General features: G+C 36.0%; 1 protein-coding gene across 2 annotated transcripts in view; it reads left to right on the top strand.

The window, feature by feature from the left end:
• The first annotated feature begins 3,549 nt into the window (after positions 1-3,549).
• Positions 3,550-22,462, top strand: part of LOC117989448 (17-beta-hydroxysteroid dehydrogenase 13-like) — a 33,388-nt gene continuing 14,475 nt past the window's right edge. Inside the window, exons 1-2 of one of the 2 annotated variants that reach the window (XM_034976815.2) lie at positions 3,550-3,683; positions 7,245-7,306. In XM_034976815.2, coding sequence (XP_034832706.1) covers positions 7,245-7,306 — 62 coding nt within the window. In that variant the 5' untranslated portion in view covers positions 3,550-3,683. Of the gene's footprint in view, positions 3,684-7,244; positions 7,307-17,829; positions 17,994-22,462 lie in introns of those variants that run through there. The other variant, XM_034976831.2, reaches the window with a different exon arrangement.

Genomic DNA, 22,462 nt, shown 5'->3' with positions numbered 1-22,462 from the left:
TGTGGTAAGGGACGGACCAGGGAGCGACACGGGACAGCCTCAGTAATTCCGTGACCTGTATTGAAGGATCGTCATTTACCACAAGATCAATGGCGTTGGACTACTGCGTCTTTCCTTACTCTGTGGTAGTATGCCAGCGATGGTTGGAGATGATGATGATCGTCCCACATTACAATTTTAGAAAAACAATCCATTATATTTGCAAGCAACGCCTAAGAACCGGTATGTTTCCGCCAGATGTCGTCACTCGCAAGCAGCGGGCTATCTGAAGAAATGCATATATTTCTACAAAACAATCGCGCAATCCATGGCTTTGGCGCTTTGGTCGTGGCGCAACCAAGATCATCGCCCGGTGCACTGACCACTGGGAAAGTAAACGTGGTCGGTTAGCTGTAGTCGAGGTGTGTTGTATTGGTCGTTTGGATCAGTTGCCAATACGGTATTTGACAACTTGTCAAATCAGTTACTTTTTATCTAACGTCTAAACGCGCACTTAGTATGCGAAATTCTATGAAATAATAGAATGTGACGTCACATCATAATAATGTACTTTTTTTTAGTTTAATCGATAATTTAAAATGGTTAATACACTTAAAACTAACAAAGGACGTGGATTTCATGTGTTTTGGAAGAGCCTCTATTTAATAATCACTGAGAAATAATTTATTTTTTATGTAGTCAAATACCTAATATTATTTGTCTAAATCAGTACCCATATTATAAATGTGGAAGTGTGTTTTTTTGTTGGTTTGTTGGTTTGTCAATCACGTCGCAACGGAGCAACGGGTCGAGGTGTTTTTTTGCATGGGTATAGTTAAAGACGTGGAAAGTGATATAGGCTATTTTTTATCCCGGGAAATTGAAGCGTTCCCACGGGTTTTTTAAAAACCTTAATCCACGCGTACGAAGTCGCGGGCATCAGATAGTCAAAAATAAATTATACTTATTTCAGTTTTTATTAAATAGAGGCTGTTCCAAAATACACAAAATCCAAGTCTTTTGTTAGTTTTAAGTGTAATAACAATTTTACATTATCGATTAAACTTAAAAATTTAAGGTACAATGCTTCTCGTGAGAGTAGGTTCTGTCTATGGACATACTCCTTTGGTAGGTACTGAGATACCTTGCATCCCGGGGACCGGCTAGTACGGATAGGTCGGATAGGCTACTTTTTGTCCTGGAAAATCAAAAGTCCCCACGGGATTTTTAAAAACCCAAATCTAAGTGGGCGAAGCCGTGGGCATCAGCTAGTTTATAGTATTAGTTTGGATAAAACAGCCAATTCGCAGCCGCCCAACTGTCCACCGTCCAAAGCTAAGCGACCTTGGACTAGAAAGCGCTGTTTCATATCCACTTCTGGTTCGCCATGTTTGCTCGCGCTTGCTCGAGAATTACACGCCTCAAGGTTGGGCGGAATTTTTTAATGGCATAGCTACATGTTATTGCATTTTTCTTGCCGTGTTTTTAGCGTTATGCAAATTATGAAATAAACTCAGATGCTTTTGAGGATAGATACTGTGTCACGTGAATACTTATTTTAGCGTTTAAACTATCGTGAGTGATTTCCATTATATATAATATCGTCTGGGAACGTCTGGGAACCTGCATTGCAATGCCCTCTGTAGCCCGAAATGCAAATGCGATTCATCACGTGTCAACACGTGAACCGTGGGCGCTAGCCTGTTTATACCTACCTACCGACCTACCTAACGCAATACGATGTCAAAATATAATATCTACCTACTCCAACTTGAAATTCGTGGCTAAAGTCCATTCTTGTACAGATTACATCTATAAAAGGAAAAGCTGACTAACTGACTGATCTATCAAAGCACAGCTCATACCACTGGACGGATAGAGCTGAAATTTGGCATGTAGTGCTATTATGACGTAAGCATCTGCTAAGGATTTTTGAAAATTTAACCCCTAAGGGGGTGAAACAGGGGTTTGAATTGAATTTGCGTAGTCCACGCGGATGAAGTCGCGAGCATACGCTGGTTAGATATCCCTAGTCTTCTAAATATATTAAAGGAAAAGGTGACTGACTGACTGATCTATCAACGCACAGCTCAAACTACTAGACGGATCGGGCTGAAATTTTGCATGCAGATAGCTATTATGACGTAGGCATCCGATAAGAAAGGATTTTTGAAAATTCAACCCCTAAGGGGGTGAAATAGGAGTTTGAAATATGTGTAGTCCACGCGGACGAAGTCGCGAGCATAAGCTAGTTAGATATATATCTAACGTAGCTTATAACGTAGATTCTACTCAAGCTTTAAGTTACAACAGAATAGCAAGTCGAACTTAAGCTTTGCCCTCCTAACGTCAACATCACAAAACTTTGCTCTCTGTCTCCTTTTAGAATTAAATCGCGCTGGCCAAGTGCTGATTGGTAGAACTCACACGCCTTTGAGAACATTAAGTGGAACTCTCTAACCCCCCTTTCACACGGCAGTCCAGTTTTTTGCAGCATCTCGTTTTCTGCAGGATCCCGTTTGATGGCGAATGTGTTTATATGTAAGAGAGCATCCCCAACTGGAGGGAAGGTATGTGGGACTCGCCGGCCGAGAGGCGACCGGAATACCCTCCTGCACGTCGCCTGGTGACTGGGTCACGGGAACGCCGTAACACAATTTTCTGTACCTACCTACTTCGATATTTTTAACCTACTTACTTAAAAATTATTTAAAATACGTGTTTATTAAAATTTGTTTAAATGTATACTCAACATTAAAATAATTACTGCCTGGGTACATACTAATAATAATTAATTAATTAATTTAAATTTATGTTGTTGTTTTTGATTCTGTTATTGAGATATATGACAGAGTCAGCGTCGCGCAACGAGGGTTCCGTACTACAGTCGTATTTTTTCGACATTTTGCACTATAATTAAAAAAAAACTGTTTTGAATGCACAGGTGAAGCCTTTTTATGATACCCCACTTGATATATTTAGTTATCTAACCTCGAAAATTGAAAATACTAATTATTAGTTCATGCCCACAATTTAATTTTCTTTTTGTGTGATGTAACCACAAATTCACGGTTTTCAGATTTTCCCCCGAATGTCTGCTATAAGACCTACCTACCTGCCAAATTTCATGATTCTAGGTCAACGGGAAGTACCCTGTAGGTTTCTTGACAGACCGACAGACAGACAGACAGACAGACAGATAGACAGACAACAAAGTGATCCTATAAGGGTTCCGTTTTTCCTTTTGAGGTACGGAACCCTAAAAACGTGTTCATTAAAATTTATGTTTGATATAAAATTAGCACAGTGGTAAACTTCCTGTTTCAAAGACTGAGGTAGAAGATACAAAAATTTTGTCTTCTGAGGAAGACAAAGGAAGGACAAATACAGAAGAATGGAGATTATATCCTTCAAAATCTGGGAATATCTATTCCTAGAATTTTATAGGTACAGCTCTAATGTTTCTAGCGAGTAGGTATAGTAGTGAGTGACCGATAGCTTTGCACTCGATCTGATAAACTTGTCAATGACAATACACAACAGCTTCGACCTAATTCTGTACGCATCGCGATTCGCGCCAGTCAGTCGCAATATTTATCATCGGACGGTCGCGATAAACGAGAGCGAATAAAAACTTCCCGTAATTGTTTAGACTTGAGAGTTCAGTGATTTTGAATATCTAAGTATTTCGAAAGTGATTTAATGTAAGTCTTTAACTCTTCATAAATATTTCGTTATAATATTTTAACCGTTTTACTAATATTTACGCCCTACTTATTATAGGTACCTACATTGTTTAAACACATTTCCTCATTTGTATAATTCACGTGTCTTAATCATAATTAAACAGGTTATTAATTAATGTTTAAGAGTTTTACGGAAAAATTGTTTGGAATTTAAATTAATTTAATGCAAGTGTATCGAGTTTTGTCGTCCATTTTCTATTCTAGGTCAAAGGTTTTCAACCTTTATTGCAAAAGTCCTTTTATTGTAAATACATTTTACCTATTTAGGTATCTTATGATCTATCATATATATATACGTATATCATCTATAATTACTATTCTAGTTCAAGGGTTTCCAACCTTTTATTGCAAACGTCCTATCCTCTTTTTACATATTTAACCATGTTACCTTCTAGTTCAATGTTAAATAAAACTTCAGTTGTTTATGTATTACCTACTTGAATGTTTAAGATCTTTTGTAGATTTGAAATATTAAATGTCGGTAGACTACCTACCATTTTAATTAGTTTGCCTTCTTTCACTTCAGGTATTTAGGTACCTACTTATGTTCTTTCCTTATAAGTTTTTAATTTTTATATTACCTGACCATATTACTATTTAAAAGGGTTTCGGTCAGGAATTTGGCATATTATGTTACCAAAATATTAGGATCGAAAATTGCATCTTCGTCTCGTTATAATAATATACCTACGTCTCGTTATAATAATAACGGCAAAGAGCTAAGTTGGCTATTTTGATCCATTTGCCTTATCCATGCCTATGCCTTATCCATGGTCCATTTGCCATGTTCCTAAGCCAGGACTTTCTTCTTCTACCATTGCTTCTTTTTGCCACAATTTTACATCATGATGGTCTGAAGGAGGCAGAATCGGTCATATCTGAGAACATCACCCAAATAATTGACCTTCCTGCATTTGATGGTGAAATTAGATCTCTGTTTTTACCGGTGTTTCATAGAAGTATAGAACTTATAGTTTCTTGGTTTTTTCGAATCCAGTTTATTTGCAGTAGGTATTCTTCACTAGTACGTCCTAGCACCATATTACGAAGGCCTCTAGTTTTTGTGTGTATTGTCTGACTTCGAAGTCTCACAACTACTGTCTGTCTGCTAACTTTTCACGGCTTATGTATTTAACAGATTTGGACGAAATTTGGTATAGAGATATTTACGCATCTAGTACTTAAGGTAAGTGCAAAAGTGTTCTTTCTAAGTTAAAAATCAAATGTCCCACGACACCACACGTCTTTTTTTCCAAATATGTACCCCAAAGCTGAATAAACTCTGTAATTGTAAAATAATATTTAGTTTTCTAATTTTTTTTTGTTATAAAAAAATTGTTATAGAATAAAACTAATATTTTTAGGACTGCGTGGATTTGCGGCTGGATTCTTTAATTATTATTTAATGATCTAATTAATATTATTGGCCATTATGCTACAATGTAGTACCTATTCGATTTCGCAGGTCGATATGCAGCTACTTATTACATAGCATTTTTTCTATTTTCATGAATAATGCATGTGCTGTAATTTCAATCCAGGTTTTGTTTACCCCAATGTCTATCTATCTATACTTTGAAACTCTTTCGGGAGTTTAACTTCGTCTATAAACCTATTAATACTGTCTTTGTTAGTTTTGCCTTCTTGCCTTTTTCTATTTCTGTATTTCTTATTCTTGCCTTTTCAGCTATTAGGGAGGCAAGAATGCTGTTCTTTAAATCCTCTGTCTCTATGGTCAAAGACGAGGTTTAGTTGTGAGTTTTGCTACAATCAATGCCGTGAGTGCTTTGGCTAACATAATTTACCATCACAGTCATGTTCTAGTGTTTTAGTCATCTCACAGTATAACGGCGGTTACGCACTCATCCGATCCGAGTCCGTAAAAATACGTTCTTGTTTTGTATGGGAGCTTATGACACATTATGTCGTAGATAAGCGCTGGTATCTTAGATGAATATGGCTGGTATTCTCACGGATGACGGATAGAACTCGGATGACAGAAGTGCAGTGGCAAGGCTAGTTCTTTTTGATACCTACACCTATTCAAAACTACCGTCTATTGCCATGACAGATTTTTTTCATGATAGACATTCGGATAATTCTCGGCTCCATTATCACTCATGGTTAACGGAAAGTTTTAATTATTGAAAATCCCCTCTTAAAGGTAGTAAAATAGGGGATGAAAGGTTGTAAGGGAGAATTTCAATTGTGCTAGCATTTGGAAGGTAGGCTCTTTTTAAGGGGTAAGTTTAAAAAAAAATAGAGATAGCAATCAAATGAGCAGGCGGGTCACCTGATGTTAAGTGATTACCGCCGCCCATGAACATTTGTAAGTAAGTATCTGCTAAAAATTTTTTTTACGTAAATACACTCCTAAAAGGGTGATATGGGGGTTCAAAGGTTATATGAAAATCCATGTTTTTGAAGTTAGAAACATGAAAAATTGGCATTTAGGTATTCTGGGTTCCGTGCCTTAAGGTGAGACTGAGTGAGTAGGTAAGTGAGGCCTTTTGCAGCGGGAAAATTTCTGATCTCATGAGAAACCAGAAATTCGGACGAAGTCGCGGGCAACTGCTAGTATAACTATAATCGTATCTACCTACCAAGTTGTTATTAGAAATGGATTTCATTATCTAGTTCTTCTTGATTGATGGTCTGGGTTGTTTCTAGCGAATTTCAAGATTTAACTAAAAGAATCACTCAAATATTAGGTACCTAATTAGAACCACATTTATTATGATCATGTTTATGTAAAAACAAAAAATGCTTAAGCGCGAGTTGAACTCGCACACAAAGGGTTCCGTATCATCGTAAATATTATAACAATACCTACCTAGTTATTAATTTTTTTAAATTTGCATGGCGCCCATTATAAAATTCGCCATCTCAGTTTTTCTGCAATAGAAATACACACTGAAAATTACAACTCTCTTCCTATTACGCCCGCTGACAGACTGACGGACGAACAGACGGACGGACAGCAGAGGCTTAGCATGGAGTCCCACTGGCACCCTTCGGGTACGGAACCCTAAAAAGCTTTACAATAATTTGTATAATATAACTATGTATAATCATATTATCTACCTACTAAGTTGTTATTCGAAATGGATTTTATTATCTAGTGGTTCCTAATTGATGGTCTGGCTAGTTTTAGCGAATTTCAAGGTCATTTTATATCTGCCTACACGTGTCTTTGATTAAAAAAAAAAATTAGCGGTGCTTAACGAAAAAATAAAGCTTTTTGTAGGCATCGGTCAGACTTCAGAAAAAAGGTGCTAACAAAAAGAATACCTACCGCGCCGAGTTTGATGTAGGGTTTTTTTAAATCAAGCTTTTGTGCTCTTCGGTATAAAATATTACCTATTAGGTACACATTTAACTTTGGTGAAGAGGTCAATAATCCTGTTTGAATAAATTAATTTAATTTTTCATACAGTTGCTAAATGTCAAAAAACCCATTCTGCAGTTATCAGTTATCTCTTTTCCAATTTTATAACATTTGTTTTTTGTTTTTTTCAGATGGCGTCCGTGGAAAGTCAAAAAAATGGTGACGCGCAAGACTTATTAGCAAAAGCACCATGGTAAGTTTTAGATTTTATTCTATAGGTACTAAAGCTTATGCTCGCGACTTCTCCAAAGCTCCTAAGAAAATGGGCAATCTCCCAATGGGCAATGGAAAATTGGCGCCATGCACACCCTCGCAACCATTACACTTGCACGTTTAGGTTCGCGTCGCGTGCCGCATCTCACGTTCATGACGCGCAGGTGTGGCGGTAGATTCAAACTTTTCCCACCCACACAAAATGACAAAATATGAAGATGCTCATGACTTCGTCTGCGTGGATTTAGAAACCTGTGAACATGAGAACTCATTGATTTCCCGTGATAAATAGTCTTTGTCCATCTTCGCTCCGGGATGCAAGCTCTAAAGTCTATTGGCACCGATTCTGTTTTTCTCTAGACTTCCCTTTACACAAGTTTAAAAAATGTGTTAAAAGTATGCTCCTAAAAAAAGCATATTATACAGTCGCAGACTATGTAAACGATAAAAAAGCTTGGATTTGACTCGCTCCAGCAATGCACGGGGCTGCAATGGCTTGTATAGTACGGTATAATAACATTGTAAATTGAAAAATTAAAAAGAGCAACCGCCGAGTTTCTTGCTGGTTCTTCTCGGTAGGAACGGCATTCCGAACCAGTGGTAAATTAAACCTGACTATTCATAAGCACTTTTAAAAAGTTTACATGAATAAAAAAACATTCTATTCTATTCTATTCTATTCTATTCTATTCTATTCTATTCTATTCTATTCTATTCTATTCTATTCTATTCTATTCTATTCTATTCTATTCTATTCTATTCTATTCTATTCTATTCTATTCTATTCTATTCTATTCTATTCTATTCTATTCTATTCTATTCTATTCTATTCTATTCTATTCTATTCTATTCTATTCTATTCTATTCTATTCTATTCTATTCTATTCTATTCTATTCTATTCTATTCTATTCTATTCTATTCTATTCTATTCTATTCTATTCTATTCTATTCTATTCTATTCTATTCTATTCTATTCTATTCTATTCTATTCTATTCTATTCTATTCTATTCTATTCTATTCTATTCTATTCTATTCTATTCTATTCTATTCTATTCTATTCTATTCTATTCTATTCTATTCTATTCTATTCTATTCTATTCTATTCTATTCTATTCTATTCTATTCTATTCTATTCTATTCTATTCTATTCTATTCTATTCTATTCTATTCTATTCTATTCTATTCTATTCTATTCTATTCTATTCTATTCTATTCTATTCTATTCTATTCTATTCTATTCTATTCTATTCTATTCTATTCTATTCTATTCTATTCTATTCTATTCTATTCTATTCTATTCTATTCTATTCTATTCTATTCTATTCTATTCTATTCTATTCTATTCTATTCTATTCTATTCTATTCTATTCTATTCTATTCTATTCTATTCTATTCTATTCTATTCTATTCTATTCTATTCTATTCTATTCTATTCTATTCTATTCTATTCTATTCTATTCTATTCTATTCTATTCTATTCTATTCTATTCTATTCTATTCTATTCTATTCTATTCTATTCTATTCTATTCTATTCTATTCTATTCTATTCTATTCTATTCTATTCTATTCTATTCTATTCTATTCTATTCTATTCTATTCTATTCTATTCTATTCTATTCTATTCTATTCTATTCTATTCTATTCTATTCTATTCTATTCTATTCTATTCTATTCTATTCTATTCTATTCTATTCTATTCTATTCTATTCTATTCTATTCTATTCTATTCTATTCTATTCTATTCTATTCTATTCTATTCTATTCTATTCTATTCTATTCTATTCTATTCTATTCTATTCTATTCTATTCTATTCTATTCTATTCTATTCTATTCTATTCTATTCTATTCTATTCTATTCTATTCTATTCTATTCTATTCTATTCTATTCTATTCTATTCTATTCGAAACTAAAGGACATAGGCTACTTTTCATCCCGGAAAATTGATGAGTTCCCACGGGATTTTTAAAAACCTAAATCCACGCGTACGAAGTCGCGGGCATCAGCTAGTGTAAAATAACTCTGTGTACCTACGTGGTCTCCAACCGACTCCATTGCGCGCCCAATAAATACCTATAGGTATACCTACCTACCTAACCTACCACCACCACCAATACAAAAATTATAATACATACTATTTATGTATATCTATAAAATTTTATTATTATTGTACTTAGTTGTGCAAAAAAATAATGACTCATTGTATCATCACCACATTTTGTAATATTGTTTTGGCAAACGATAAAACTAGTGAAAAAAAAAATAATTACGCAATTTACGATTTAAATGTGCTACATGTAATGTGGGAAATATAATATTATGGATGTAAAAAACAAACTTAATGATATTAAAAAAAATCAGGGTTAAAATATATAAATATTATTATTTAACGGAAATATTAACTAAGTTTACTGAGAAAAATTGTGCGGGTATGGAATTTCAGAACAATCTCTTCTGGTTTGAAAAATGTCAAGGTCTCAATATTATGCGAAGATACCTATCTGCTGGACTCAGTTGCCCGTATTTCCTAAAAGCTTTTTATTATTTTGTCTTGTTCATCATCATCATCATCATCATGAACCCATTGCTAGCTCACTACAAATCATGAGTCTTATCTCAGAATGAGAATTTTTTTCCATAGTCTACCACGCTGGCCAAGTGTCGATTGGCAGACTTCACGTACTTTTGAGAACATTATGGAGAACTCTCAAATCTCAGGCATCCGGCTTCCTCATGATGTTTTCGTTATGTAAAGCAAGTGGTATTTAGTTACTTAAAAGTAAAACGCATAAGTATTTAAGTAAGTAAGTTCGATGACCTCCCGGGCGCAGTGGTGAGCGCTGAGGTCTTATTAGTGGGAGGTCCCGGGTTCGATTCCTGGCAAGGGTTTGAATTTTTAATTTCTAAATTTCTGGTCTGGTCTGGTGGGAGGCTTCGGCCGTGGCTAGTTACCACCCTACCGGCAAAGCCGTGCCGCCAAGCGATTTAGCGTTCCGGTACGATGCCGTGTAGAAACCAAAGGGGTATGGGTTTAATAATAACTGCTATACCCCTTCCAGGTTAGCCCGCTATCATCTTAGACTGCATCATCACTTACCATCAGGTGAGATTGCAGTCAAGGGCTAAGTTTGTATCTAAATAATAAAAAATAATAAGTCCGAAAAGTTAGAAGTGCGTATCCGGGATCGAACCTACAGACGTCTTAGCCACTAGACTACAGCCATGCTTATTTTGGCTTGTTCATAATATTGCCTTGTTGTCATTCGGTCGAAGTTAGGTAAGCACAAGCATACACACACACTGTTGTAATTTTATTATTGTATATACATTTATTCTAAAATATCTATTCTGTTAAAATAGTTTTTATTATAATTTTAAGTACCTAATCTCTTGTGGCCTTCTGTTAAGGGTACTCAGGACGATGCTTTCTTCATACAAACGTGGGAGGGTAATTACTACATTACTTGATACTGTACGCTCAAAACTAAGTATTATATTGATTAATCTCGTCATTATCTAGGTTTATTGATATATACAACATTGAAAAAAATATTGATCTTAAAGTTACGAGGGTAAAAGTTTCCTATTTTAACACTAAATTTATGACAACTTTGGGCGTAAATAAATAAGATTAGGGGTATGAAAATTCTAAAGAAATTTAACATTGGACATAGTTTATTTATTCATTAGTTGAAATAATTATACTTTGCAAACATAATCTTAGTAGTTTTTTCTCAAAAATATTTTTCCTAAACCCTTGATTTCGGTGAAAATCATCGTGCCTCTCACCTTTCTCATACAATGTCAAGTGAAAAGCAAACAGGTTCGGTCGGGCGTACTGCGTCACCTTAAAACTAGATTTAGATTTAAATAATAATTATGTAATTACGCTGTTGATTACTTTCAAATAAACAAAAAAAAAATTAAAAAAAAAATCGATTTTTCGGCTATTAGGTACCAACCGTCCAATTTAGTAAACACGCGTGGTTTGGATGACAGTACCATTGAGCGTCTGATCACTGATGACGGAGATTGAACATAGGAACTCCCTAATGGCATTAAGTACCTACGTAGTCTAGTGACCTTTGATATCCTATCAGAGCCGTGATAGCCCAGTAGTTAGGACATCCGCCTCCTATTCAGGAGGCCGGGGATTCACACACCTCTAACTTTTCAGAGTTATGTGCGTTTTTAAGAAAGTAAATATCACTCGCTTTGACGGTGAAGAAAATCATCAATCTATAGTGAGGAAACCTGCATGCCTGATAGTTCTACATTATGTTCTCAAAGGCGTGTGAAGTCTGCCAATCCGCACAGCGTGGTGGACTATGGCCAAACCCTTCTCATACTGAGAGGAGACCCGTGCTCTGTAGTAAGTGTAGTGAGCCAGCAATGGGTTGATCATGATGGTAACGTAGTCTGGAATGAGGTCTACATTCTAAAGCTACAAATGCCAAAGCATTGTGATATATTTCTCAGCGTCTACAGATGAAGGATTATTCTGTTTCCCAATCCGTGTGTAATCGAACTATTGTAGTATAGGTAAGTCCTAACGCAGACGACCACTTTTTCAGGTTTCCGTACCCGAAGGGTGCAGCTAACGGGACCCTATTCCTAAGTCCGTCCGTCAGTTCACCTATCTGTCAGCGGGCTGTATCTCGTGAACCGTAATAGATATAGAGTCTTTACATAATGTGTATTTCTATTGCCGCCATAACAACAAATAATAAATATTTAAAAATGGCAGATATGAAAATTAAAAAAATTACAAAGTAAGGATTATTTCTTGTATAAAGAACCCTTCGTATGTGAGTCCGACCCGCACTTGACCGATTTCTTTATAGCTGAGGCCGATTTTAATCCGACAGTAGATAGTGGTGCTCGTTACAGTGCGACAATCGCTATCACTTCGGCTGGTCGATTGTTAGAAAGCCGCATCAATCATTTGACTGGACATGACATTCTTGATGCAACAATGCACTTCAGCCAATAGTGAGCGAGTATTGGCCAATCCAGAGGTGATTGTGATGTGTGGTGGTTGGCTAACAGAGTGTCATTATTGGTTAAAATAAAGTTTTGCATATATACATTCAATTCAAACCAATCCCAACCTTTATTGAGATAGAAATGTAATAATCACAACTTTTGTACTAAGTATGTCATAGGTACTAGATGATGTTCGCGACATCGTCCGCGTGGTTATGAAGGTTCTATGAAAATCCCGTGGGAAATCTTTGATTTTCCGGGATAAAAAGTATGTCCTTCCCCGGGATGTAAGCTAACTCTAAGTCTATACCAAATTTCATCAAAATCGGTAAAACTTTTGGGCCGTGAAAAGCTAGCAAACAGACAGACACACTTTCGCATTTATAATATTAAGTATGGAAGTATGGATTTTGACGACTTAATATGTTAAGCTATATTTTTATATTTTTAGTGTTTTTACCTACACTTCAAGGAAATTACTAAATTAAATGCATATCAAAAATTGCGTAACCGGCAGGAATCGAACCTGCATCCTCTGGGTTCGCGCCCGATGCCTTGACCACTAGGCCACGGTTTCGCTTACTGCAAGTGACGAAATTTGTGATATGTATATTCACTCAGTACTGAAGCGACTGTTTAATGCCATCTAGTAGCGACACTTTGCAGTTGTCGAAACTACTTTCAAAGGCCCATATTACAATGCAGCTCTTTGAATGAGAAATGACAATATTTGCTTTTTAATATATTTTTATAATTTTCTAGTGTTTTTTACCTACACTTCAAGGAAATTGCTAAATAATTTTAATATGTTAAGCTATTTTCGGTCGTCTGCGTCTACTATTGTATATATTATGTTGTATAAGTACCCACACGAGTGGCGTAATAGAACGGCGTAACAGATCATTAGAGTTTGTATGATGAACGTAAACTAGTGTTTATTAAGTAGGTACACACTAAGAATACTATAAATGACATATGTAATCTAACTAGTACACGACAAATGAAGCTAAGCTGATTCCTAGTCCCATAGTTGGGCCATTATGAACGTGCGAACGAAGTCACAAATTATTTTAACCAGACTTCTCGCTCGCACTTACAGGCCTTATAGAACTGGAACATAATGCTCTGGTGTTGTGTTTTTTTTCTTTTTTAAAAGGATAATATTAGCCATGTTAAATGACTAATATTCCCCTTTCCTCTCCAACTAAGCGTGAAGCTTGTGCTAGGAGTAGGTACGACAATAGTGCAACGGGCGGGGTTTGAACCGTCGACCTTTCTGTTTTCAGTCCACTCCTTTAGCAGCTGAGCTATTGAGGCTCTAACAGAAAAGGATTTTTCGTAACAGGTAAACCGAGAGTAGCCTGTTATCACAGAGTAGGATATCTACTCGTGTGCTGTTATCGCACTTATAATAAACTAGAGAATGCCCGCGATTTCGTCCGCGTGGATTTAGTTTCTAAAATCCCGTGGGATCTTTGTTTTTCCGGGATAAAAAGTAACCTATGTCCTTCCCCGGTATGCAAGCTATCTCTATACCAAATTTCGTCAAAATCGGTTAAACGGTTGGGCCGTGAAAGGCTAGCAGACAGACAGACAGACACACTTCCGCATTTATAATATTAGTATGGATTAGTATAGTATGGATTATCTCTGACAGAAGTCACGTGATCTGTTGCGTCAACATCTTGAGTCGATTGTATAAATACGGGTGGTTGATGGTTTTTAAAGCCAGTCTCGTTCAGACGCAGACTCAACCGACTAGTAAATACTTTTTAACCAACTTCAAAAAAAGGAGGAGGTTCTCAATTCGTCGGAATCTTTTTTTTTTTTATTTTTTTATTTTTTTTATTTTTTATGTATGTTCCCCGATTACTCAAAGACGCCTGGACCGATTTTGAAAATTCTTTTTTGTTTGAAAGGGTATAGTTCAAAGTTGGTCCCATTTAAATTTGGTGAAGATCTGATGAACATCTTCGAAGATAGATACTGGAACTCCTCAACGGATAAGAGTAAATTGCTCGCGATCAGTGTAATAGCTTAGTAAACAGTAGATTTTTAACCAGTCATAGCATAATTCCATGGGGCCACTAAAAATTGTGAAATAAAAAATTTTTACAAAAAAAATAAAAACCGACTTCGATACACAAACACTAAAAATTGAAAAATAATTTAATTTATTACCGAATATATTATGTATACAAGAGTTAATATAGTTCCATAATAATATTTTTTGGGGTCGGTGCCAATGAGGTGCCATTGTGGAGTCTCATAAAAATATGAAGTCTAGACGATTCGCGCAGCTAAAGCTAATTGGCACCGGCACCAAAAAGTATTATTATGGAACTATATTAACTCTTGTATACATAATATATTCGGTAATAAATTAAATTATTTTTCAATTTTTAGTGTTTGTGTATCGAAGTCGGTTTTTATTTTTTTGTGTTTAGATCGCCATTTTAATTGATTGATTGTAATGGTAATTTTGTGCCCTGATCAGGTTAATATTGTAGTTAGGTTAGTATAAAGAGTAAGCCTCTACGCGTGTGATCATTATCTACGCGCAAGTTTAACAAGAGAGGACATTCAAATAACTAGTCCAAAAGTAGCTTATAATTTTAAAAAAAAATTATGCCCCGCTTTTCTGTCTGACTTTTAAACTCACTTCTGGTACCCTTTAAAGCCTCACTCTAGTTTACTCTGGTACGGTTGATTGACATTGCCACGTGAACCGCTAGGTCTAAAAACCATGGATTTAGATAGTAAAAGAGTAAGATTTAGTTTAAAGTTTTTATTTGTACTAGGAATTAATACTTTTTTGCTAAAAACTTCAGATTTATGCAAACCTAGCTTATCCCCGCGACTTCGTCCGCGTAGACTAAGTACACAAATTCAAAACCCCTAGAGGATGTCCACGTCATAATAGCATGCCAAATTTCAGCCCGATCGGTCCAGTAGTTTGAGCTGTGCGTTGATAGATCAGTCTATCAGTCAGTTAGTTAGTCAGTCAGCTTTCTTAACCGACTTCCAAAAAGGAGGTGGTTCTCAATTCGGTCCGTTTTTTTCATATAACTATATAGATTAATTAAATTAGTACATGTAGATATGTTTCCATATAACGTAGTTAAATGCGAAAATAAATTAAAAAAGCAACGAATGACGTATAATTATTATATTCAAGTACGAGTTTAGAATATGTTTAAATATTCAAGTAAGTTTTAAAATTAAAATTAACAGGTAATTAACAATTAAAAATGCGAAACGAGCGTCAGTCGGTGGGAAAGGCATTCCGAACTATAATAGGTAGAAGCATTTGACGATCAAAGTAGTTAGTTGTACCTACTACGCTACGTCTTGTAAAAGTTTAATTAGTTTTTTTTTTAAATCTCCCTCAATAATTTTAGTGGCTCCACTTCTTAATCAATCTTTGGGAAGAACTTGTTAAACAAAATATCCTATTCACAAATCTGTATGCATACTAATAAAGTGTGTTACAAATGGGTGTACGACTCAGATTAAGAATCAAGGTAGATTTGGCATTAAAATAAAAAATACCTTGTTAAAGCAAGCTAGGTGTATAGAAAAGCTCTAAAGAGTAAAGAGCCAACAAACCTCTGTGATAGTAATTTATTGCGAATATTACGAGTTTTATTTAGTTTTCTGTTTTAAATTTAGTATTGAAGGTGTGTAGAAGCCATTTATGTTACATTGCTGTGTAAAAGTTGTAGCGAACGCAAATTATGAAACATAACCTTTCATAGGTAAGTACTTAAGTATGATTTCTTTTGTTGTTTTGTCCCTTTCGGGTATACGCGTTTGACAAGTCTCCTTATTCTTAGTGTGAGGTGTACGAGGACTCTGTCCGTGACCGTCTTGCACATTTCAAGGGCGGTGCCGGTGTCAATGGAAGCTACAATTCGACCATTAGTCAGACCCTACACGCACAATTACTCAACGCTGTCCGTCTCACGACCACTATTAACCTTATAAGTGCGTGGTGCACGCAGCTTACAAGGAGTCTTGATTACTGAACGCTACTTCAACGCTTATAAGCGGTGATAGCCTCTTGCAAGAGGAGAGGACTCTCTTGTAGGCTTAGGTTAGACCTAAGCCTACAAGAGAGTCCTCTTAGCTACCTAGCAAAGTTAGGTAGTCATGACAGCCTCTTGCCTCCTAATACGAGGGCCTTGGACTATTTTATGAAAAGTATCTCAGTGTATTGTTTATATAACTAAAATGCTGCTAAAAATATTTTCCCGCTGAAATTACTGTATTTTTAACCGACTTCAAAAAAAGGAGGAGGTTCTCAATTCGTCGGAATCTTTTTTTAATTTATTTTTTATTTTTTATGTATGTTCCCCGATTAGGTACTCGATGACGCCTGGACCGATTTTGAAAATTCTTTTTTTGTTTGAAAGGGTATACCTACTTCAAAGTTGGTCCCATTTAAATTTGGTGAAGATCTGATGAACATCTTCGAAGATAGATACTGGAACTCCTCAACGGATAAGAGTAAATTGCTCGCGATCAGAGTAATAGCTGAGTAAACAGTAGATTTTTAACCAGTCATAGCATAATTCCATGGGGCCACTAAAATTGTGAAATAATTTTTTTTTACAAAAAAAATAAAAACCGACTTCGATACACAAACACTAAAAATTGAAAAATAATTTAATTTATTACCGAATATATTATGTATACAAGAGTTAATATAGTTCCATAATAATATTTTTTGGGGTCGGTGCCAATGAGGTGCCATTGTGGAGTCTCAAAAAAATATGAAGTCTAGACGATTCGCGCAGCTAAAGCTAATTGGCACCGGCACCAAAAAGTATTATTATGGAACTATATTAACTCTTGTATACATAATATATTCGGTAATAAATTAAATTATTTTTCAATTTTTAGTGTTTGTGTATCGAAGTCAGTTTTTATTTATAGCCTCAACTGGTGACAGAAGGGCTGGCTCATTTTTTGCGCAGCGGATCAGCCTGGCTGTCCAGCGCGGAAATGCAGCCAGTATTCTTGGCACCATTCCACGCGGTCATGATTTATATAGTAATTAGATAAGGCTAGCTTTAACTTTTATTGTATTAAGTAAAAAAAAAAAAAAAAAAAGTTTTTATTTTGTTTGTAAAAAAAAATTTCATGTTAAAAAAATTGTTATTTTAATTTATGTTAATATTTGTTGTTTATCGCCTTGTTGTGACGTCATTGCTCGCCTCCTGTACAGCGCGTAATCAATAATTATGTTAAAAATAAATAAAAATTATGACTTTTATTTGATTATTAAACCTCTGCCGGGAATCGAACCTTCCTACTAATAAGACAACAGCGCTTACCACTGCGACAGGGAGGTCGTCTAAAACATCCAAACATCATGGAATAAACGAACAGCATTCTAGTTGTAGCTATTATGAGCTAAACAGCGGATTCGGGGAGGATACGCACAGGACGCGTGAACGTTTCCACACGCTTCCTGCGCTTGCGCAACCCGCGCCCGCCACTGCATTAGTGAAAGTCTGGCTCCGCGGCCGCACGCTTCTTTGACTACAACGTAATAGTTGTGAATTTCAAACACAGTGGTTTAATTGCGGCTCGTTTGACTCGCGGTTGTTGCTCAGTGATGTGGTTCAACGTCTCCATACAGTCCGGGAACAAGAAGAATATCCTGTTTTTCGAGTAAGTAGGTACCTATAGTTCGAAGCCTCAATAGCTCAACCGGTAAAGGAGTGGACTGAAAACCGAAAGGTCGACGGTTCAAACCCCGCCCGTTGCACTATTGTCGTACCTACTCCTAGCACAAGCCTAACGCTTAGTTGGAGAAGAAAGGGGCATATTAGTCATTTAACATGGCTAATATTCTTTCAAAAGAAAAAAAAAATAGTAGGTACCCTACGCGAAAGGTCGAGATGGCAATCGGGGTGGAGACGCCCCGCACAGCCCCCGGGCTAACCCGGTGCGGGATAAGGCGGGTGACGTGCGGGTGTTCGGGGCGTCCCGCCATATACCCTTACTAGCTAATGCCCGCGACTTCGTCCGCGTGGACTACACAAATTTCAAACCCCTATTTCAACCCCTTAGGGATTGAATTTTCAAAAATCCTTTCTTAGCGGATGCCTACGTCATAATAGCTATCTGCATGCCAAATTTCAGCCCGATCCGTCCAGTAGTTTGGGCTGTGCGTTGATAGATCAGTCAGTCAGTCAGTCAGTCAGTCAGTCAGTCAGTCAGTCACCTTTTCCTTTTATATATATAGATAGAAGAAGAGAAGATTGCCATCTCGAACTGTCGCGTACTATACTTACTATAGTCTAAAATCGTACAAGACCTTTAGCGGTTTCAAAAGTGGAATATTCAGTGGATAGATAGAACTAAAAATTCCTGAAAAGTTCGCAACGCATTTGCTAGTATTGCAAATGTTCATGTCACCATCTATCACTACTCATCATACCCACTACCTCACTACCCATATTATAAATGCGAAAGTGTGTTTATTGGTTTGTTTATTTGTCCTTCAATCACGCTGCAACGGAGCAACGGGTCGATATGATTTTTTTTGCACTTTTTGTAGTTAGACGTGAATTTAGGTATAAAAATCCTGTAGGGACACTGATTTTCCGGGATAGAAAATAGCCTGTTTTACTCACAAGGTCTTCCAGGCCTTCGATCCGTTGCTCCGTAGCAGCGTGATTTAAAAACAAACAAACGCAATACTAAATAGTATCTTACTAATATCAATCAAAATAATTACAATCAAAATACAGACATAATTATATGTCATTATGTCTGTTACCAATTAACGGCTAAACACACTCCACAGTACAAAGATGACTTAGACCCTGGAGGAGGACATACGATACCTTTTTATCCCGGAAAATTAAAGAGCTTCATCGGAATTATTAAAAAGATAAAACTGTAGTGCTAGTTTATTTAGTCCGCTACTATAATTTAATAAGTAGCGTGAATCTGTATCAATAATTATTAGTAATTATTTCATAAATCTGCATTTAAACGTTCTCACTGAATGATTAAACATTATGATGATTGTTTTATTCTGCAGCCTTGTTATTTACCTATACCTTGTTTATGTACCAGCCTACCTTGTTTATAACCTGAAGGTGATAGAGATTGTCGGGATTGATTTTCTGGGTTAATATTTAATAAGTAGCATTAAGTATATGTCCATCTCCGATATGCAAACTATTTCTGTACCAAATTTCGTCGAAATCGGTTGCACGGATGGATGGGTCTTGAAAAGGCAACAGATAGACAGATGCCTTTTCGCAATATTATTATTAATAGTTGAACCATCCGGCTTCCTTGGGATGAAACTTGAAAGGTCTTGAAAGGCCTATGTGCATTTTTTCTTCATTCCGACGTCTATCGGTTGATGATGATGATGATACTAATTAGTATAGTAAAATAGTTAACTTGATATTAGAAACTCATAATTCCTCTATAATATTACAGTACTTCCTGGCCGATTCGTGTTGCCGATAGTTACATAATTGCGCCGATTTAGGACGCCGAGTTATGTAACTACGTAACTGAGATGCTGGTTTATTTCTAGACTCTGTAGGTACTGTAGTATACGTTTTTATATATAGGTAGTTAGGCGTGTATTTAACCAAGTACATATCAGGTACGTTCCAATGTCTTTTGTTCTTATAAAATGCTAAAATTAACTGAGAAACTTTACTAATGTTATAAAATATGCGAAAGTGTCTCTGTTTGCCTGTTATTGATATCTTCTTTTTTCTTTTCTTTTTCTATATGCAAAAATAAATCGCTGAATGTGTTGCTGATCGCAAATCTCGAGAACAGCTGAACCGATTTCGCTAATTCTTTTTTATAATATTCCTTGAAGTACGAGGATGGTTCTTACGGAGAGAAAAATTTAAAGTATTAAAAAATATATTAAAGAATCGACTGTTAAGCGGTACGAAGTTCGCCGGGTCAGTTAGTTTGAAATATAAATATATACCTACTTATTGATATTGATGAAATTTGGTAGGTATAGAGTTAGCTTAATATTAGGGACGAACATAGCCTACTTTTTATCCCGGAGATTAAAAAAAAGTTCCCACGGCATTGTTAAAAGCCCGATTAACTAATTTTGATAGGTGCAGAGATAGCTCGTATCGCAAAGGCGGTCATAGGTTACTTTTTATCCCGGAAAATCAAAGAGTTCCCACATGATTTATAAACACGCACTTAAATTAAAAAAAAACACTGAAAGAAATATGATGTTGCCTGCATCATCTATATTTCCGTACTTTGGAAGTAACGCTTAATTATTTAATAATTTATTTGGTTAAATTATTCGACCTGTTTAAAACCACAACAATCTTGATGGCGCTACAAATTAACGAAAAAATTATAAAAGCAAAACGACACATTAAGTCGTATAAAATATCATGTTTACATAATTAACTAGGTAAGTAGTTGTTTTTATTATATTACTTATTAAAATATTTGTTTGTTTAATGGTAATTGGTATATTATTTACTAGCTTATGCTCGCGACTTCGTCCGCGTTGACTACATAAATTTCAAACCCTTATTTCACCCCCTTAGGGGTTGAATTTTCAAAAATCCTTTCTTATTGATGCCTACGTCATAATATCTGCATGCCAAATTTTAGCCCGATCCGTCGAGTAGTTTGAGCTCTGCGTTGATAGATCAGTCAGTCAGTCAGTCACCTTTTAGTTTTATATATTTATGATTTGGATAAGTACCGCCTTAGGTATGTCATGGTTTAAACTAGCGGCACGCTATGATGGCCGGTTTGACGTTTGTCCGCTCATGAAGTTCCGTATTAATTGATAACGACTTTGAAGGAAATAATTGTATTACTTTATTGACGATAGTGATGTGCAGAGATTCATAAATTTTATCGAATGTAGTTTTAGGTTTAGGACTCAAAATTTATTTATTAAATTGATTTCTTAAATGTATACAAGTGTAGAAAAATCAGTTTGCACCATTTAAGGGGTGAATGTACTTGTGAATATGAACAATTTTCACTATGTGGACAAACCTCTGAAATCGCAAAAAAATATCAATAAATTTTTAAAAATGGAATCTAATACGATCGTCACATAGGATCGCTGGCTAGCACAACTACTACCTCCGGCAAACTCGCGTCAATGCTCAATGCAAAACAAAGCAGTTTCGAATTGACGTTGCTTCGAAAAGTATAAACTGTCAGTGCAATGCGATTGTGATATAGTTTTGACCTGGCTTTGGATTTCAAATATTGATACTGCATTACTGTTGACCCTTGCTCGTTAATTTGGACTCTGTTCAAGCCCTTTGTTGTGGATTTCGTCGATATGACCGAACGTACGCAGAGAACTGTTCTAAATAGTCAGACACGTGAGTTCCTAATACGCCTTCGTAACTATTTCGATCGTGAAGCTCAAAATGGAGGGCCAATTTTACCTATAACGTCAGTGGTTGAACGCGTAGCTGATGCGCTTAATATTGGACAACGAACTGTTAGACGGATAACTAAAAAAAAATATGGCGAGACTGGCACAGAAGAAAATAAACTTCACACACCAAAAAAGAGAAAACGAGCAAAACCAGTCGTAGGCATCGATAGCTTTGATGCCGATGCTATCCGAAGACATGTTTACGGCTACTATTTACAGAAGGAGTATCCAACAAGAAAAAAGTTGGTGCATTCACTGAAGGAAGCTGGATTATTCTTCGGTGGGGAAAGTTCTTTAACGAAGATTTTGAAGACCATTGGATTTCGATACAAAAAATGTAACAAACGCAAAATATTGATGGAAAGATTTGATATAGCGATGGCAAGGTATACTTTTTTACGGCAAGTGAAAGAAATCAAAAATTGGCAAAATGTTGTGTTCTTGGATGAAACATGGCTTAATGCTAACCATACTGTAGGCCGTTCTTGGAACGATGACACAGCAGCATCTACTTCCAAAGTTCCTGTAGGAAAAGGATCGCGACTTATAATTTGTCACGCCGGAACCATCAACGGGTTTGTCGAAGGTTCTCTCATGGCTTTTGCGTCAAAAACCACTGGAGACTATCATGAAGACATGAATGGAGAAAAGTTTACTGAATGGTTTACCTCAATGTTGTGTAGCCTCCCTGAACCATCTATTATAATTATGG

The sequence above is a fragment of the Maniola hyperantus genome, chromosome 2, assembly GCF_902806685.2.
Source record: "Maniola hyperantus chromosome 2, iAphHyp1.2, whole genome shotgun sequence".
Taxonomy (NCBI): domain Eukaryota; kingdom Metazoa; phylum Arthropoda; class Insecta; order Lepidoptera; family Nymphalidae; genus Maniola; species Maniola hyperantus.
This window is presented reverse-complemented; position numbering and strand designations above follow the sequence as displayed.